Consider the following 20,298-nt stretch of genomic DNA (forward strand, 5'->3'; position numbering starts at 1 on the left):
GTGATTGGACGCAAGGAATTTGTCTTTGGTGCATATGCTCTTAGTGTACATAAAGAAAAATAAAATACATTCATCAAGAATCATAAGATACAACACTTAGTGATAGTCATAGGTTTCTAATAAGCAATCAAGTCATACTAGGAAACAAATAAAACAATATAAATAGAGCAAGGCACAAATTCAATTAATATAAGGCAACTTGTATGCTTCCAATACATCCTTGATTAGGATTCTTATCTTGAAAGGTGAACGTGGAATTCGTGGTCTACCAGGAGCACCTCCTAAAATCACGCCAAACGTAATGCTGGAAGTGAAAGGTGAAAAAGGAAATAAAGGAGTATTTGGTGTTAAAGGGAATATCGGTTTAAAAGGTAAAGAGCCACTATGTATCATAAATACAATATATTAAAAGTTTTGTTGTACCCTTCAGTATTCACCAAGTTTTGATTTTTCTACAGTGAGGGCAAGCTTCCATCTCATCAGACTATACATTCCTGCTTGTATGAAAGCATTCCCCACCCCTAGTTTACCAGTCTGTCCTAACTGAAACAACTCATTGCCTCTTACTTTTCTTCAATTTTTCCCTTCCCTGAATTATGGATGACTTCAAATGCATAAATAACAAAAGGAAGAGATTCCTAGTGAATTGTGGACAATACAGCTGTAATGGTTTCAGACTAATGGAAAAAGAGGGTTGCAGCCAATTGCAGATTACCCTCAGAGAGTAGAAGACACATAGTGCTTCTTATATTAACAGTCTTTGGACCTTTTTGAAACCTCAGATGTCTACATGTCTGGGAAACTGGAAAAGTTATAGAACTATCCTATTAGTATGAACTCTACATATTCTAGCTGAAAAGACAGGAAAAATAGCTTTTCCTGAATTGAGGTGGCTTGGGGTTCATTATACTCTGAATCGTCTTCACAGCCTTGTTAGATTCCTGACATAAGGTTGTGGCCATCACAATTTATCTTGGAGGAATTTTATGAGAGGGCTTAAGGAAGTAGGCAAGAGTAGCATTGTTCTTTAGAGATCCAAATACTCGAAGAAAATGTCCAGCTATGGTCCACCATATCCTCATTATTCTGGGCTGATTTCAAGTGATACAGCCAGATAACACTGTGCGTTAGTAAATCAGGATAGTATTCACAGCCAGGCACCAATTGATCCCATTCAAGGAAAAGAAGTGCATTCTAATCAATATTAATTAATTAATTACTTTTTAATCAAAGGTTCTAGTATGCAATTCATAGCAGCATAAAAGAGACATCCATGAACATAATAACCATATTGTATTACGATAGCAAAATGTAACTAAAAACAAAAAAATCCTATTTGAAATGTTCACCATAAAATCAATACTAGGCATCAAATGTCTAAAAAGAAAGGTTTCAATGCTTGTCTGAATTCTCGGGTGGTAGCATATTTCACATTGGGTCAATCACTGAGAAGGTCTGCTTTCTGATCCTCTTATCTTTCACCATGGAAGGATCTTAAGCAAGCCCTTTTGGTTGACCTCACAGGATAGGCAGAATGATGTTGGATATAGTGGTCTATGACTCTATTGAACATGCCAATTTAGAAGCAAGAACTTTTGGATAGAGCTACTACTGATGCCAAGCATACCTGAGACATAAAGTTTTGCAGAGAAGAGAAGAAATTAACATTTTCAATTGTATTTTTGTAGGACATGAAGGATTGCTCGGATTACCTGGTCAGACAGGAATATCAGGTTTACCTGGATTTCCTGGTTTTGAAAAAGGTCAGAAAGGCGACACTGGAATTAAAGGAATAAGAGGTGTTCCAGGATATACTGGTATCCCAGGTTCTCGTGGTATTCCTGGCTTCCCTGGAATCACTGGATGGAGGGTGAGCAAAACTGGGTGTGTTGATGGTTGTCTGCATGTGTGAATTAAACTACCTCTATGTTTTAACTCTTACTTTATGGGAGCTCATAAAGTAAAGCACCAAAATCCCTAAACCAAATTCTGTCAATCTAGCCCACAACACATTAAATTATCATAAGAGATTTTACTCTTTTTTTCAAAGGTGAATCTAAAGCATAGGGCCTGGTTACTAGAGAGACCAACAATTTCTTCTGGTAGGATGGGCCTGCTCCAGGTCCCTTCAATTATACAATATTGAATATATATAGGTACCTGGAGTGTTTTGAAGACCTGGCTTTTTCTGCAGGCCTTTGTCAAGGGATAGTGAAGCCACTTGGTTTTGTTTTTATCATATCAATATTTTATTTTATTTTATTATTTTATTTTATTTTATTTTATTTTATTGTAATAAAATTTAATTGTACTTTCCTGTTTTAGTTGTTATGAGTTGCCCAGAGTAATTGAGAATCAAGAAGCATACAAATTTGATAAATTTAAAAAACATAACACCCTACACATTCTATAATTTGTGCTTATCAAGACTCATGACAGCATTCTGAGAAAACCAAATTTCTGGTTAATATTAATTCTAATTGATAAGATTGTGTCTATTTTCAATGTGACAGGGAGAAAAAGGTGTTCCAGGAGTTCCAGGTGTGATTGGTGAAAGTGGCCAACTGGGGGAAATTGGTGAGTCCAATTATTTTTAGGAATCTAAGTTTGTTTGTTTTTTAATTCATATATGCATTGAACTTGGTTTCTTGAATAATTTTATTCTTCATATACTTTCATATTTACCTGTTGCCTTTTTGTATTATACTAAAACCAATGCAGAGTTCTCAACAAAGAACATTCTATAATCTATCAGAAGTGCTAGGGGCAGCTCATATCTATTCAATTTGTTAGGTGTTCCCAGTCTCTCCAATATAAGGTTTTTGTTGGTGGTGTTATCTTAACAAAGATGAATATCTTGGTTATGTGTGTTGTCTTCTAATTCAATTTTTTTGCATTTTAATGCTTTATTTAAGAAAAATGTGATTTTCTATCTTCATTCTTGCAGGAACTTCTGTTTTTTATAGACCTTGGAATTTCCTCATTCTCCCCTAACATTGTAGAATACATGCACAGAATAAAGCTTGATACAGATTAGACATAAGGGAGCCAGAGAACCAAAGGTCTCACACCTTCACTTAAGAGATTTCTTGAAATCAACCCTTTTTATATGGCCTAGGCCTAGCTTAAAGCAATGCATTTGTATATCTTACAAAAACCTTGGCACGGCATGAGTAAAACAGGTAATCCTCAGACTTCTAAAGAAAGAGTCTCCTAGAAAAGGTTGGGAGAGTGATGTCTATTCATATATAGTGTTATAGGTTCCCATCCATTGGCAGATGCAGTTACACGAATATCCTGCAAGAATGTTACTATCATACATGGTTTTTCTATAACTTGAATGTTCTTTTTCTTAGTGTTAAGTTCTGTAAAGAATAAGAAAACATTGGGAGAGTTTTTATCATCATGTAATATCTGCTTGGACACATGGGAGGGAATAGCTAAAGGGAAGGGATTCCTTAATTTTTTACCCTGTGTTCAGTCATGCTGGCATTTCAGAATATTGGCATAATTTCTTTCCTGGAATATGTTCCAGTACTTCTTAATCCAGTCTGGGAAATCAGATGATCTTCCCCAATCAAAGAGTCAAAGTGTCTCCATCTGCTGGGGAAAAAATCTTGTAGAATGTCTCTCTAAATCTGGATGTGTATAGTAAGAAATTCTCTAACATGTTTTTACATTAAAATATATTCAAAAGATGGATACTGGTAAAATTAAACATGTCTCTTGCTTAATAGGTGACAGAGGGGATACTATGAATTTGCCAGGAAGTAAAGGTTCTAAAGGAATTCCTGGAATAGCTGGACCAGCAGGTATTTATGTATGTGTAATGTGTACATGTGTGCATTTATAATGCAGAATAATTCATTATCAGATGAAATAGCTAACTAGGGAACAGATTCATTAACAGTTGTATGCACTTAGGAATGACTACAATATCTCTGATGCATTTCAATATCATTACAGAAGATAACTGAACATTCTATTTAATTAAGATAGAGCAATTCATACATTTCAAATGCTTTGTAGGTTTGTCATCTTTAACTTAATCAGGATCTTTATCATGAAACCATGATAATGATTCCCATTTCCAGATGGAAAATTAACATTGCAATGTTCAGACCACTCAGAATGCAGCCTGCTCTCTCTGCTTTCTCGCTCCAGACACACTTATAATTGAGCTCCAGTGTAACTCAACATTCCTACTAGACTTCTATTCTTTGTAACTAAACAGAATGTTGGAAAGAAATTATGTAAAGGGAATCAGGACTGTCTCCATCCAAAACTGAACAGAGCAGAACCAAATTTGATGTGGAGAGGAGTAGCTAGTAAAGGAAAGATTGGGTTTGAAAATGAACTGGGTCTGGCTTGGGTCTGTGGAGAAAACCATTGCTGAAGAGAACCTCTATATGAAGCAAGTGGATAACATCTTGGAACATTGCTGAGTACCTCATTCCCTTCTTTCCTTTCTCCCGGCCACGTGACCCAGAGTGAAGCAGGTGTGGTTTGCTGCCCTTGCTTTCCAATGCACTCGGGACTTACAATCAAAGATACAATATAAGGGAAGCACAGAAATATTTACACAGATGCAATATTTTGCTTTGTTATACGGAAGAAAATATAGACACCTCCTAGTTGGAAAGAATTTCAGAGCCATGATCTAAAGGCTCTCCCTGCTTTGTTCAGTTTTGAAATAACATAATGATGGCATGCATTGACTGAATTCACTGCTTACAGTAAGATCTTATATGTCTGCATTTTGATCTGGTTTTTTTATTTTTATTTTTTATTTTTATTTATTTTTAGATGCCGCCCTTCTCCAGAGACTCAGGGCGGCTTACAGTGCGTTAAGCAATAGCCTTCATACTTTTGTATATTTTATACAAAGTCATCTTATTGCCCCCACAAACCGGGTCCTCATTTTACCCACCTTAGAAAGGATGGAAGGCTGAGTCAACCTTGAGCCTGGTGAGAATTGAACTCGCAGTAATTGCAGGCAACTGGATATTAAATGCTGCCTTAGTAGGAGGCATTAGCCTCCTACGCCACTCAGGCTCTTTTGGCTTGCCATGTTGAGTGAACCCAACCAGTTATGGACTTAACTCAGTAAGAAAATTAAATAAATAAGCTAGCTAACCTGTCAAAAATATGCATCATCAATATCACCAAATTAAATGAAATCTGCAGTAATAAGTTTAAATGTGGCAGATGTGTAGCCTTCTAAGTTGCTTTGCTTTGTAATGCCTATAATTGCTAATGGGGCTATGGAATTAATTGTGGGAACTTTAGTCATAAGAACTCTAGTTTAAAACATCTGGAGGGATCCCTGATGTCTCTCCTCAGCTCATTTAGAGCATTCACATGCTTCTCAATAAAAGTCTCGGTAGGTGACAGTATTAAGAGGATCAGGCCTGGAAAGTACTTAGAAGGGACCCTAATTTCTCAGGTATCTATCCTGGGAATCTGAAATTAACAAGTTTTTGAATCTCTAGAAACTAAAACGATGAAGATTTACATTTTTCTAGGCAGGAAGGGTGATAGCAAAACAGCACCTCTGTCCCATAGTTGCTTTGGTCCCTTGTTAGCTTGTCCTACATGGATCTCAAGTATCAAGCAGATACAAATTGTAGGAAAATATACAAAGAAATTATACATGAGGAAAGAATGAGAATTATAACATTTATTGCAATGACCTGATTACGATCTATAGCATAGATATGCAGAATTTGTTTTATAAAGCAACTACAAGGTTTTTCATGCTATACAGTAAGTAAAAATGCTGTTAACATATAAATGGCTAGCATGTTGATCAGCATTGTGTTAGAGGTTGAACTTAGGATAGTACCTATCTGCCAACTGCCAATTGCCTTGGGCAGTTTATTAGTGGTTTAGGTATAGGTTGTTTTCTAAGGATTTAGGCCAGGGGTGTCAAACTGGTGGTCTGTAGGCCAGATGCGTCACGTGCAGGCCACACCCACCCAAGCCCCACGAAAGGAAATGTCACGTGACGGCAACAAGACACCGCAAGTTTGACACCTATGATTTAGGTCTATGCTGCGTTGCCTTCCTTCCCTAATTAACAATGGGCTTCCTGTGTTTCCTCTATGTTTGTCTAAGGTTTAAGCTTCTGAGCAATGAAAAGTCTACTGAAACAAATAAGCCCTACAGCCTCTAGTGTAGGCTCTACCCTGGGGATTCCTCCCAGTTTGGCTTACTGCCTCATATCATCCTATCCCAAAAAAATCCAGTCAGCCTTAATTAACAGCCATTTCCTTAAGGCCACACTTGACCTGTAGACATCAGGTTGTCCATATTTATTTTACATTACTATGTTCACAATATGATTCTTAATATTTGAAAAATACAACTCTTCTCCTCTTGTTGATCCTTTTAGGAATCCATACTACACATCTGAAATATTTATGAATGAGCATCAAATGGAGACTTCATGGGGCCCAGCATGTCAGAAATAACACTATATTAAAAAATATTCTTTTTTCTTCTATTTTACAGGGTTGAAAGGCAACAGAGGAAAGAAGGGTGAAGCTGGGGGTCAAGGATATGCTGGTGTGGAAGGCATGGAAGGCCCTCAAGGATCCCAGGGGTTAATAGGACAAAGAGGTGAAGTGTTTATATTTTAGATATTCACAAATAGCAAAGTTTATAACAAACAAAGGTAAATAGTATGAGTAGACAATGTGATACTTAGACATTGAGAAGTTGCATACATAGCCACCATGCTATTCCCTTTACAGTAGGCCATTTTATGTTTAGTGCAGAAAAGACAAACAACCTCAAAGCATGAGATAAGAAAAACGAACAATGGTTTAAACTAAAACAATTCAGTCTCCCTCTCTGGTTTCTATCCTTGCTTACTATCCTTGTTTTCTCCTCATCCATATACCACATTGCCTTGTGTTCTTCAAACTGTCTTTTCTTTCATATCCCTCCCCCTCCCCCCCCCTTTTTTTTTTTGTGGAAGATCTCAAATCCATCCATCCATCCATGATTTTTTTTTAACATTTTCCCCTTCCTGTTGATGATCCATCTTCGGTAATATTTTGCAATTTGATTCTCACTCATCTTTGTGACTGGACCACACCAATGTGCTGTTTCTAAACTCTTTTATTCAAACCATATTCATTCATGACTTTCACTTTCAGAACCTTTTATCACCATTATACCCTTCACCAATTTTCTCAAACTTACAATCATGCTTTTTAGATTTATGCAATAATAATTTCCCCACCATTATATGCAAGGACTTATGCATATACCACATATTCAAAACAAATCTTTTGTAAATAGATGCTCACCAGTGGGGTTCTGAATTGAACCCTCAGTCCATGTCACCTAACAAAAGAACTACTTGCTTAGATCACATTGTTTTATAATGTTGCACATTTTTTTTCTGAAAATTTATCCCAGGTTCTTTCATTTCTCACTGTTCATTGCAGCATAAAATGCAACTATAAAAACAAGCTATGAATTTGTACTTTTATGCATACCCACAACAATTCATACTACCTGGGAAACATTTTACTCCATCATTCAAACCTGCACTTTCACTTTCATGAATACATTCATTTTTACCATTTATTCTTTTTATATTCTAAAGCACAATATTCCATGTGTCATGATTGTCACCAGATAGTAACAGCAATAGCACTTAGACCTATATGCAGCCCCACAGTGCTTTACAGCCCTCTCTGAGTGGTTTGCAGAGTCAGCCTATTGTCCCAACAATCTGGGTCTTCATTTTATCAACCTCAGAAGGATGGAAGCCTGAGTCAACCTTGAGCCCCATCAGGATTGAACTTCTGGCTATGGGCAGAGTCAACCTGCAATACTGCATTCTAACTACTGCACCACCAAGGCTCCTTAAATCCATGGTTGTCACCAGATAAATCTGCATATATAGAGTTATTCTGTTCATCATGAATTCCACATGATGTTTTTAGTCAGATAATGTCATCTAGTTTAACTAGTCTACTGAATAATCTATTGCCTGAATTACTGTTTGTATATATTTGCTTGCATGGTAAAACAGCCCTGGCAGCTTTCTCTACATTGCCATAATCATCCAGCAATGATCCCATCTTGCCCTGGCTAGTGGTCATCCCAATCAGTAAATAGGGAAATATCAGAAAAAGAAAGCAGCTGGCCCTCCACCCTTGCAAATCACTTCACCATTTTAGCTTCCCAGTATCTCTAACTCCACACTGGTACACAAGACACTTATAAGCTAAGGAGAATAGGACAAGACAATCCTGCTAATGATGTTACCTAGTTTGATAACAAAACATTCCGAAACTAAATTGAAACAAACTTGGAGAGCAAACTACTGCCAAAATCTAAAACCTGAGCTACAAATATTTTCTATTATTTCAAAATTATTTCTCTTAACTCCATTTCTCAGGAGAAAGATGAGGGGGAGAAGAAAGGGCACCTCAGAGCATCAGCTTCTGGAGGAAGGGCAGAGGCAGGGGTGAAATGCTCCCGGTTCGGACTGGCTCGGGCGAGTAGGTTGCGATGGCGGAGAGCAGTTCGGAGAACTGGTAGCAAAAATCCCTGCCCCCGCCCCCCATGCCCAGCTGAGCCGGGCAATCATCAGAGGCTTTTTTTCTTTTAAATGCCTCTGACGAGCCAAGCTCTGACAATCCCAGCTGAGTTGCCTGCTAATCAGGCAACTCGGCTGGGATCGTCAGAGCCATTTAAAAGAAAAATAGTCAGCTTGGATCGTCAGAGCCATTTAAAAACCATCTGACGATCAGGCAACTCAGCTGGGATTGTTAGAGCCTTTTGAAAGCATTTTTTTACATGGTTTTACATGTAAAAAATGGTTTTAAAAGTAAAAAAAAATGGCCACACCCACCCAGTCACATTAACCCCCCTCTCCCCCACTAAGCCATGCCCACAGAACCGGTAGTAACAAATTTTAGATTTCACCACTGGGCAGAGGAATGCTACAAGAGTTGGGTGTTGGGAAGCTCATCCTGCTTTCACCTGAATCAAGGCCTTTTGAAACTATTGTTACTGGACTAGGAGCAAAAATCACTTGACTTGTGGTATTACTCAGTTTGGCTTTTCAAGATAACTAGAAGCCCCGTAGCCTCATAGAAATAAGCTAGAAAATCTTCTGCATGTGGATAAAGCTGGAGGTGACTGAGAATCATTTGAAGACTTCTAGCCTTGTAAAGATTCAGATAGAAAACAATAATAGCAAAGGAGTGTCCTTCTTTGAGGAATACTCAATAGCTATGTTCCTGGATAGGCTGGGATATTTCTTAAAGTAGCTATTAAGGGAAAGAAGACAGTTCAGTAGCTTAAGTATGATCTGGAAAGGATCATTGCAAAGCCTGCCAAGAAACATTGCACAATTTCCTGATTATTGAACCCAGACCAAACTATCTCCAAGAATATGGTGAATCCAAGAAAACCCATCATGTTCCAGTTAAAAGATTAAGAAAGTTAAATTAAAAAGTCAATAGTTAAAAGAACAATGTTTGAAACCCAGTGTTGTTCAAGATTGGTACAGAAATTTATGCCAATAGATCATCTGGCTCTATTTTAATATAAAGTAAGAAGTGGCATAGTACAATAAATTTTGTATATAATTTTTATATATAAATGTAATTCTTAATGGTAATATTGACTATGAAGAATTTCCAAGATATTGGAATTTATCAGGGAATTGATGCAAAAATTATTTATTGAAGGCTTGTGAGATGCATCTCCCCAAAGTAATATTTATTGTGAGAAATTAAAACAATGGTTTGGTAATGAAAAATGGTAGGTTTTGAATCATCAAGCTTGTTTTTCTATTCATTCTTTTCAATTAAATCACAGTGGATTTGATAAAAAATCTAATAAATTGTTGCCCAAACAAGAAAATTAAATTACAAAAAAAAGCAAGAGATCTAAAACCAGACAATATACAATTAGATTTTTTAGTGTCTGATTGTTCCATATAATATAGCAAATGTTTTCTTTGCCTAAATTTAAAGGATATAGCTTGAATTTTAACAGAAGCCTTGCTTAGTTCAAGATGTTGTTGTTTTGCTCTGTTATCCTCAATATTCATCACCAACACCTTTCAATTTTAATCAAGAGCATCTTGCAGCAGTGGTGAAATCCAAAATTTTTTACTACCGGTTCTATGGGTGTGGCTTGGTGGGCATGGCTTGGTGGGCATGGCAGGGGAAGGATACTGCAAAATCTCCATTCCCACCCCACTCCAGGGGAAGGATACTGCAAAATCCCCATTCCCACCCCACTCTGGGGCCAGCCAGAGGTGGCATTTGCCGGTTCTCGAAAGTACTCAAAATTTCTGCTACCAGTTCTTCAGAACCTGTCAGAACTTGCCGGATTTCACCCCTGCCTTGCAGGCCCATAATCTAAATATAACAAATGTGGCATAAACTATTTCCTATTATATCAGTTTTCAGTGTTAAAATAATAAACAATGGATTCTTGGAAAAATTGATGTTTTATCATTATTGGAGGAATACACTGATACTTTTATGGATACATATTTATTTGTTCTGTAGGATTCCCAGGGAAATTTGGAGAACAAGGTGCATCTGGAGATCCAGGTATTCCTGGATCTTCTGGTGACAAAGGAAATGTTGGAAATATTGGTCTTCCAGGAAGAAAAGGTAAATTAAATTCTACCAATAGAATTGATATTAATATGTTATGGGCTACATTCAGTGGCAGCCTCTCTTTCTGTGTTTCATATCTGTTTAAAAAATACTGTCAACCCTATGGAATTGTTTTGGGAAGTCTATGAAAGGATGGGCTAGGTTTTAAGAATCCATTCCATTGGTGAAACAGCTTTGTAAGGACCAGAAGAGGAAAAGTCAGAAGAAAAGAACCTGAAGTCTAGTAATAGGCATCATCTTGACCGAAGTGTCAAACATTCCTTCTACTGAGATACCAGTGGCTGTCAGTCCATTATGATACATGGGCAGGAGAAAAAGATATGAGAGTTGAATCTGGGTCTGCTGTACCTGCTTTTCTTTGATGTTAAGGGCATTTTAAATATTTGTAATAATCTGCCTGTGAGTGCTCTTGTCAGGCTTCACCCATATTCAAAATCAAATTTATGCAACTAGCTTTTTCTGGCTTTTTCCTACATTTGGCTCAATAATGTGTGCTTCAGCTTCTGTTAACAATGGTATTTCAATAGCATAATGGTTAAACATTTGCCTAGCCTACAAAATGTTATCACTTTGAAACTCAGCAGAAATTTTCAAAGAATTCTGTATTATATTTTTCTTAAGTCTGAAAATAATACTGATTTTGCTGTACTTTTGAAAGGTGTGCATGGGGTCAGAGGACTTCCTGGATTAGATGGTTTGCCAGGTTCTAAAGGCTTGTCAGGATCACCAGGTATGTTCCAGTTTTGAGATGGTCTGACATATATTATGAAACCTGACTTTTCTTATGAATAAGTGATATCCAACTTGAAATCAAAGGAACAACACTTCCCCCCAAGTATCAGGCTTCTAGCTATAAATCCAGCTTTAAAGGTGGTAAATTTGGATCTATAGACATTTGCAAAGTTTTATAGTTGTCATTAGCTTCATTAGTTTCTCCAGTAGCAAGGGGTGATTTTTACCAGCTGAAGTTATTATTATATTTTATATCAATAATCTTAGTGACTATGTCCTAAAAATATTTCATTTTGATTACTGCAATGTGAGAAGCAGTCCAGAAGCCTCCAAGTACAAAATGTGACAGCTGGAACACTGTCTATAATGAGTGTTATGATTATATTGTACTGTTGGTACATCATTTTCATTATTTTCCATTTAATTTCTGGATCCAATTTAAAGTGCTAATGTGGAAAACTCTTTGTTATTGGGGGCCATAATATCTGAGAAAGCACTTCTAATTCAGATCATATCTGAGAGTGTCATGCTGAGATATTTGAAAGTAAGCCTCTTCAGCAATAGAAACCCAGAAAGGTTAAACTACAATATTGTCTTTTTAGTGTTAGGCCAATTTTTTCTCCTTGAGTCTTAGAATAGAATAGAGCTGGAAGAGACCTTGGAGAACTTCTAGTCCAGCCCCCTGCTCAAGCAGGAGACCTTATACTATTTCGGACAAGTGGCTGTCCAGTCTCTTTTTAAAAATCTCCAGTAATGAAGCGCCCACAATTTCTGAAGGCAAGCTGTTCCACTGATTAATTGTCCTCACTGTTAGGAAGCTTCTCCTTAATTTCAGATTGCTTCTCTCCTTGATTAGTTTCCAATCATTGTTTCATGTCCTGCCCTCCGGTGCTTTGGAGAATAAATTGATCCCCTCCTCTTTGTTGCAGCCTCTCAAATACTAGAATACTGCTATCATGTCCCCCCCTAGCCCTTCTTTTCTCTAGACTAGCCAAACCCAAATCCTGCAACTGTTCTTCATATGTTTTAGTCTCCAGGCCTTTGATAATCTTAGTTATTTTAATGCAATATGTTTTTTAAAAAAAATATGGGGGGGATTTTTTTGAGTTCCAGTGAATACTTTTGAGACTTTTTTGCTATATAGTGACTCACAAATTTTGAAATATGAAAATTGTCCATATTATTATGTCTCACATTTCTGTGGTTAGCATGTAAGACTTCTTCATTTAGAAGCTGGATAATTAATATTGCCATATTTAGAAAAGTGTTATGCTCAATATAGAACTTTCCATTTTTTTCCGTAACAGGTCCAGATGGATATGGCATATCAGGTTTTCTAGGTGTGTTGGGTGAGAAGGGTACAGCAGGAGACCCAAGCCCCATTCAAGGCAACAGAGGACCTCCTGGTCAGAAGGGGCAAAGAGGGGATCCAGGTTAGTTTATTAGCCTTACAGTTAATAAAATACTTTCATTTTTTAAAGAAACAAAACATTTATTCCAAATTTCATGTCAGAAAGTACAGTTGTACTTATGTGGAAATCTGAATTTTTTATAAATATATTGCAAGTTTTACAGCTGCAAGAACCGTTTAGCTCATATTATATCCTGTTGTGTTCATATAAAGACTGCCCAGCTTATTTTTTCCCTAAAACATCTGTGCATCTCACACAACATTGAAATAGTTTGAATTTAATGACTCAAATTTGTATTTTCTAGAATTGAATACAGTACTTACAAACATTTGCTTGCTCTTACTTCCCAGCAAACCTCACCTAAGAGTAACTCTGTGTCAGTCTGTATGCTTAGAGGCTTTTTGTTACAACATACAGCCATGTAATTTGGTATAGTAGGAAGGAATAATTCTTTTTTCAGGTTATGCCGAACTGCTTGTCTTTCTGGCATAGCTGACTTCAACCTTTTTCAGACGAAATATTTCAAAATGGCAAGGTTTTTTTCTTTACTTATAATGCATCTCCTAAACTTTTGACAATGTGTTTATTTTATTAACTAGTACAAGTAGTCCTCAACTTACAGCCATTTATTTAATGATTGTTTGAAGTTAATGACAGCACTGAAAAAAATATCTTCCGATTCCAGTTCTTGCACTGCAACGTCCCTGCAGTCATATCACAATTTGGGCCCTGGGCAAACAGCATGGATTTACGATGATTGCAGCATCCTGGGGTCATCTACAACCTTTCTAAATGGCTTCCAGCAAGCAAACTCAGGGGGGGAAGCTGGATTCACTTAACAACTGCATGCTTCACTTAACAACTGTGGTGATTCACATAGCAATCATGGCAAAATCAGGTGCAACTCATGTAATAGCTGTCTTGCCTAGTAAAGGAAATTCTAGACCCAATTGTGGTTGTAAATTGAGGATTACCTATAGTTATCCAGAAGAGCAGTTATCAACTTAAGGTATCTGCATTGCTGACTTAGCAATAGACAGTATCTATAGCACAAGGAAAAACAAAAGCACAACAAAAAGAATATAGAATAGAATAGAATAGAATAGAATAGAATAGAATAGAATAGAATAGAATAGAATAGAATAGAATAGAATAGAATAGAATAGAATTCTTTATTGGCCAAGTGTGATTGGACACACAAGGAATTTGTCTTTAGTGCATATGCTGTCAGTGTACATAAAAGAAAAGATACATTCATCAAGAATCATAAGGTACAACACTTAATGATAATCATAGGGTACAAATAGGCAATCAAATCACATTAGGAAACAGTCAGTATAAATCGTAAGGATACCAGCAACAAGGTTACAATCATACAGTCATAAGTGGGAGGAGATGGGTGATAGGAACAATGAGAAAATTAATAGTAGTGCAGACTTAGTGAATAGTTTGACATTGTTGAGGGAATTATTTGTTTAGCAGAGTGATGGCGTTTGGGAAAAAGTTGTTCTTGTGTCTAGTTGTTCTGATGTGCAGTGCTCTATAGTGTCGTTTTGAGAGTGGGAGTTGAAACAGTTTATGTCCAGGATGTGAGGGGTCTGTAAATATTTTCACAGCCCTCTTTTTGACTCGTGCAGTATACAGGTCCTCAGTGGAAGGCAGGTTGGTAGCAACTGTTTTTTCTGCAGTTCTAATTATCCTCTGAAGTCTGTGTCTGTCTTGTTGGGTTGCAGAACTGAACCAGACAGTTATAGAGATGCAGATGAACATTATTTATCAATCAAAACCACTGAGCCTAAGATATCTCACTACCTCTGCTGTTTTTTTCCTGTTTTTTTCAAAGCTATTGCTTTGTTTGACTGTTGACCATTAGAAATTTAATAATATTTCTTGTCTCTTCATGACCTATTCTCAAAACTCAGAAACAAAAAAAAATTATAAGAGAAAAGTCCCATCTGAAGTGCTACTTGGATGGGAAGGCATCTTCTGCCACTCTGAATGGCAGAACCACTATGACAACCACTATGTCACCCTGCCCTTCAGTCCTAGCTTGCTGTAACAAAGAGTAGTCTGGTAGAAGAGAGAAGAATTCCCTTTGTTTCATAAGCCAGGCCTCCATGATAATATGCCAGGTTAGTTCTTCCATCCAGGAAAACAATGAATAAGTTCAGGTTGGGGATTTGTCTGCAATAAAGATTCTAATCTTAGCCTATCTCGCTAATTCATTTGCTGGAGTCTTCTGAAAATGAAAGCTGAATAAACGTTTAAGGATGATTTTCTGTCTGGCTTTGGTGTGAAGTGTGACAGCAAGGAAAAGCGGCTGGCCATGGCCCTTCCCTCTTTCCCGTACAATAGCCAGGTTGCAGCCTCCCACTGTATCTCTCCTGCCAGTAATTACTTCATTTCAAGGCTGTTTTTGCATGCAATCCTTTTTTTCTTAATTTCCCCCATTTTCTTGATGCGTTCCCATCATGTGGGATAGGAAGAACTACTTGCCCTTCATACTGTATTTACTAATAATTCTCCCAAATCTATCTTCAGAATGAATTTCCATTTCAATTTAGATATCCAGTTCTTCTATCTTCTCACTGGCATCATCCAGCTGTCTTTCAGTCCTTTATCCTCCCCCTTTTTGCAAAGCCTGCATCTACAGTGTATCTGATATTTGTTTCTTCATTTCTGATTGGCAGGATGGCGAGGTTCAGCTGGTGCTCCTGGACCAGATGGAAGACAAGGATTTCCTGGAGTCTCCAATATATCTGGTATACCTGGCGATGTTGGTTCACCTGGTTTTGATGGAGTACCAGGTAATGCAACACTACCATATATTCAGTGGTGATGTATGAACTATAGTCCTATTCAAACACAACATGAAAATAGCTACAAAGTTCAGAAAAGGAGATCGCTCATTTTAAAAATTACTGGATGTTACTTCGAGTCATTGTAACAATTTGGATTTGTTGCAAGTTTATTTAGTCTTTCTTCACCATAAAAACTAACTAGGCAAAATGGTAATTAAGAATAATTAAATATAAATTCTGTAATTAAGGTTTAATCCATAGGTCGTGGCAGGCCCCCTTCATATCAGGTGAATTCACATAAGATTAGCAGTGTAATTATAGTTGGAATCTATAGCTGATAAACTAGTGCTATCAATTAAAAACATGATTAAAAAAACTACTTAGAAAATGTTTTGTGGAGTGGGAAAATATGGGAGGGTTACTTTAATAACATTCCAGGATTGAGGCAAGGCAACTGAACTCCGAAATTTTCATGCAAAATAGCAATTCAGAAGTATGGCATGTAATTACAAAATTAATTAGAGACACACAAATAGAACTTATTATACTAAGCCAAAAGTTTGGGTTTGGATTTGGTTAGCAAGTTCTGTGAATGTAGCCTTCATAAACCATAAACTATGGTTTATGATTTAGTATTATTTGTGAACCAGGCTGTTAGGGCTTCTTCAGTTAAGCATGTTAAAATTAATACAGCCAATTTATTAGTAGATCCACAGTGCCAAATATTAAGTTTATGCATTTTCCTTCTTTGCATGTTATAATTAACATATTACAAGATCCAAAATAAAATAAAAGTTTTGAATGCTGATTTTTAGTGGTATTTTGGAATGCAAGCAAAAGGTCATCTAGTCATAATTTTTAAAATGCCTAATGAAATGATAAAAAGTAAACAAAATGAGCTAGGAAATTAGTTAATCTGAGCTGGCCCATTTTGACATCGTAGTAAATTGTTTTTAGGGAAGATAATTAATCAGAGTGCTTCTTTCTGACCACTACTATAGTTACTTTTCCATACATACATAATGTTTAAATGATGCAATTGAAGCAGACTCCCATTAATCCATTACAGTAACTTAGATTGGGTTACTGTGAGTGGAATATGATCAGGGCTGCTCCAGACAAGCAGCCATCTTTGTCTGAATGCAAACTATTGGAAAGGTGGTTAGCAAGCTGTGGAAATAGTATAACCACCACCACCACCCCACCACCACCCTCCCAGCAACCCAGGGGTGAAATGCTCCCGGTTCGGAACGGATCGCCTGATCCGGTAGTGATGGTGGCGGGTGGTTCGGAGAACCAATAGCAAAAAATCCCTGCACGCCCCCCCGCATGCCCAGCTGAGCCGCATGATTATCAGAGGCATTTGTTTTTTTTTACTTTTAAAAGCATTTTTTCTACTTCTTCCGTGAAAAAATGCTTTTAAAAGTAAAAAAAAAAAGCCTCTGATGATCACACGGCTCAGCTGGGATTGTCAGAGCCTTTTCAAAGCATTTTTAACCACCTCTTCCCCGGAAGAGGTTGCAGAAAAAAATGCTTTAAAAGTCTCTCTGACAATCAGGCAACTCAGCTGGGATCATCAGAGAGACTTTTAAAGCATTTTTTTCTGCAACCTCTTCAGTGGAAGAGGTGGTTTAAAAAATGCTTTGAAAAGGCTCTGACAATCCCAGCTGTGTTGCCTGATCGGCAGAGCCTTTTCAAAGCATTTTTTTGCATTTGCAGAAAAAAATGCTTTGAAAAGTTTTTTTTTTTAAGTTGGCCACGCCCACCCAGTCACATTACCCCACCACCACCAAGCCATGCCCACAGAACCGGTAATAACAAATTTTACATTTCACCCCTGCAGCAACCCAATAGTTTGGTACCATTGTGGATGAAATTAGAAACATTTTAACCATCCCCATCCATGTTTCACTCAGGACCAATCTAAAAGCAATCAAGGGTAGTCAGGTTTGGTGTCACAAACTTTGCCCTTCAATGAACATTCTGAATTCTACTTAACTTTTGAAGGTTACCCCGGACCTCCAGGGACTCCAGGCACAGCTGGCTCATTTGCCTTCAAAGGAGAAGAGGGATCGATAGGTGTAGCTGGAGAAGATGGTCTAAAAGGAATAAGAGGAGACCCGGGCCCAGATGGAAGACCTGGAATATCAGGCTTGGCTGGAGCAAAAGGTATGATGGGAAAACTCAGTGTGGAGAATATAAATTAGGTTAATCAGATGTGTAATAACCCATGCCTACAATTGTTTTGCTTTGAAGGATATAAGGGTGAACAAGGAGTCATGGGCTTTGTTGGCCAAACAGGAATTTCTGGAGACTTTGGTCCCATAGGACCTAAAGGAGATAGAGGCCCCCCTGGTAAGTAGATCGATTCGGTATTCTAACTTCTGCAATTGCTACATTTAAACCAACATTTATTTTTATTGAGTTTTATCATAGCTTTATCCTTAATGTTTACAGTTTTAGTTTTACTTATTTTCAGTAATAATTTACATACTCCTAAAATTGTACTGATGTCTCCCTCTCTGTGTAATAAGAGAGCACCTATTAGTAATATTTATAGTTGTAAGGAATATAGAACATATTGGATCCTCTGTAGCTCATCAAACCTATTTACAGGACTGGCTTTCCATGAGTCAAGAGGCATTCTTTTCTCTCAGGTGATAGATTCATTAGAGTAGATGGGTGGTAAAACAAGGCAACTGGAATAAAAATGGAGCAGTTTGTGCGTATAAACAACTGCTAACAACATGTCATAAATATTTAGTATCATTTGAGTTGGGCAGCTATACAAATTAAAGTTATACATTAAATTGATTAATGTATTTATGTTAAAAATTGCATAGGTGTTCAACTGGTGCAAGTAGAAAAATCTATCTGCAAAATTAATGATTTGTTTGGATTTTTAACTTTTAGGTTTCCAGGGACCTCCGGGTTCCCCCGGATTGCCACCTTTACTTCCTAAACTGGTTGCTGAGCAAGGGACACCAGGCGCCCATGGAAAAATAGGCCCCCAGGGCCCCGCAGGTGAAATGGGTCCTCATGGTCCCCCAGGAGATCCAGGTAGGAGGTTACTACCAAAAATAATGGTGTTCATGGGTTCTGAAGCTATTTATTTTTCAAATAAAGACTGAATAATACTTATTTCAAAGGGATATTTGAGGCACCTGAAAATATTGAGGCAGATTAAATTGTTATGTATCAGTTTGTCAGCCACACAAACAAACATTGGTACTTTCTTACTCAGTGGCTTTGGCAGATTTATCTGAAAATCCTACAGGGATTTAATGCTTTACTAGTACGTTTCGTATCTGTCCCTGCTACACTGACTTTACAAGCACATCTTCTAGAGTGAAAACATGCATTATGCAATTGGTCCTTTGTTTAAGCAATATGGGCTCCCACTGTGTTTTCTTGAGAAAAGGTCCAGTTCTTTTTATGCAGAAATTTAATGTTATTTGGTAGAAAACGTAAAGCTACAACAACACAGCTCCTGCTCTGTTGCAGCCCTCCTGCCCTTCCCTGTTCCTGCCCTATAAATTGTCCTGCTTCAGATGAAATCTCCAGATAATTATATTTTCATTCAGAAAAGATAATACACAGTGTGCTGGTCATGAAATTTCTCATATATTTGATTTTCTATTTCTGCTGAGGGCACAGTGACCTGATCCTGCTTTAGTTTCCCGTCATAGGAGCTTACTAATAGCTTTGCTATACAAAGCAGCATGAATTATCTGTGAACGACATACACCTTCCATTATTTAAAGATCCTGAGTGGATTTAATACTTATTACCATAGCAACTTTTTAATAAAGTGTCATAGTCAATTATTCTGTTTAATATCCTTACTTTTAAGGTTTTAGAGGCCCAATAGGTAAACCAGGAGCACAAGGAGGAGGAGGTATAGCTGCATCTCCAGGCTTCAGAGGTGATCAAGGAGGACAAGGACTGCACGGCCCAGCAGGCTTTGAAGGTAAATCCTAGAGTTCTTCTCTTTTTTGTATCTTCTCAGACATTTCATCTAACTGAAGGTTTAATTCTGCATCCAAACTATTCATATATTGTATATTTCCCCCATTAAATAAATGCAGGATTGCAACTGTAGTAGGTCAGTTGAATGTGTGTACATCAGTAGTGGGATTCAAATCCTGTCACTACTGGTTTGCTCATGGGTGTGTGTGTGCTTGTGCACTTCTGCGCATGTGCAGAAGCTTCTGTGCATGCGCAGAGATGTCCGGGCAGAGCCTCCCGCCACTGCTGCTACCAGTTTGCCCGATCCGGGTCGAACCAGTAACAACCCACCACTGGTATACATGTGAATGTGAGCCAAAATAATCTAAAGAAAAAATATAGTTTTTTAAAAAAAAAGATAAGGCACTTAAGCAACCATTATTTGAAAGATTCACCTAAGTGGGCATAAACTTGGAATAGACATTCCATGCCTTTCTCACACAAGAAGTAATTTAGATGGTGTTTACCTATTTTTAAAAATAAATATGTTTATTAAAATTGATTTTTAAATAGTGAAGTATTATTGGAAAAATGATGTTATAGTCTGATATTTTGCTTCCTGTGATCTTAGCAGTTTTTTAAATTAATATTATTAAAAGAGTGTTAAAACAAACCTTTCCGATGGAATAGTAAGCCTGGCAGATCCTACTGAAGATATCTATAGAGGTTGCCTGCTTCTAT

The 20,298-nt window shown here is 37.4% G+C and overlaps 1 protein-coding gene across 2 annotated transcripts in view; it reads left to right on the plus strand.

Moving 5' to 3' along the window:
* Positions 1–20,298, plus strand: part of COL4A2 (collagen type IV alpha 2 chain) — a 217,187-nt gene that overhangs the window by 185,595 nt on the left and 11,294 nt on the right. For both annotated transcript variants that reach the window (XM_034426847.3, XM_034426846.3), the window contains exons 33-45: positions 246–371; positions 1,689–1,870; positions 2,514–2,577; positions 3,738–3,812; positions 6,514–6,621; positions 10,551–10,658; positions 11,323–11,394; positions 12,704–12,829; positions 15,499–15,615; positions 17,617–17,778; positions 17,866–17,964; positions 18,523–18,669; positions 19,463–19,579. In XM_034426847.3, the coding sequence (XP_034282738.2) occupies positions 246–371; positions 1,689–1,870; positions 2,514–2,577; positions 3,738–3,812; positions 6,514–6,621; positions 10,551–10,658; positions 11,323–11,394; positions 12,704–12,829; positions 15,499–15,615; positions 17,617–17,778; positions 17,866–17,964; positions 18,523–18,669; positions 19,463–19,579 (1,503 nt within the window). The remainder of the gene's footprint in view (positions 1–245; positions 372–1,688; positions 1,871–2,513; positions 2,578–3,737; positions 3,813–6,513; positions 6,622–10,550; positions 10,659–11,322; positions 11,395–12,703; positions 12,830–15,498; positions 15,616–17,616; positions 17,779–17,865; positions 17,965–18,522; positions 18,670–19,462; positions 19,580–20,298) is intronic.

This window comes from Pantherophis guttatus, chromosome 1 (assembly GCF_059756535.1).
Source record: "Pantherophis guttatus breed Tessera chromosome 1, ASM5975653v1, whole genome shotgun sequence".
Taxonomy (NCBI): Eukaryota; Metazoa; Chordata; class Lepidosauria; order Squamata; family Colubridae; genus Pantherophis; species Pantherophis guttatus.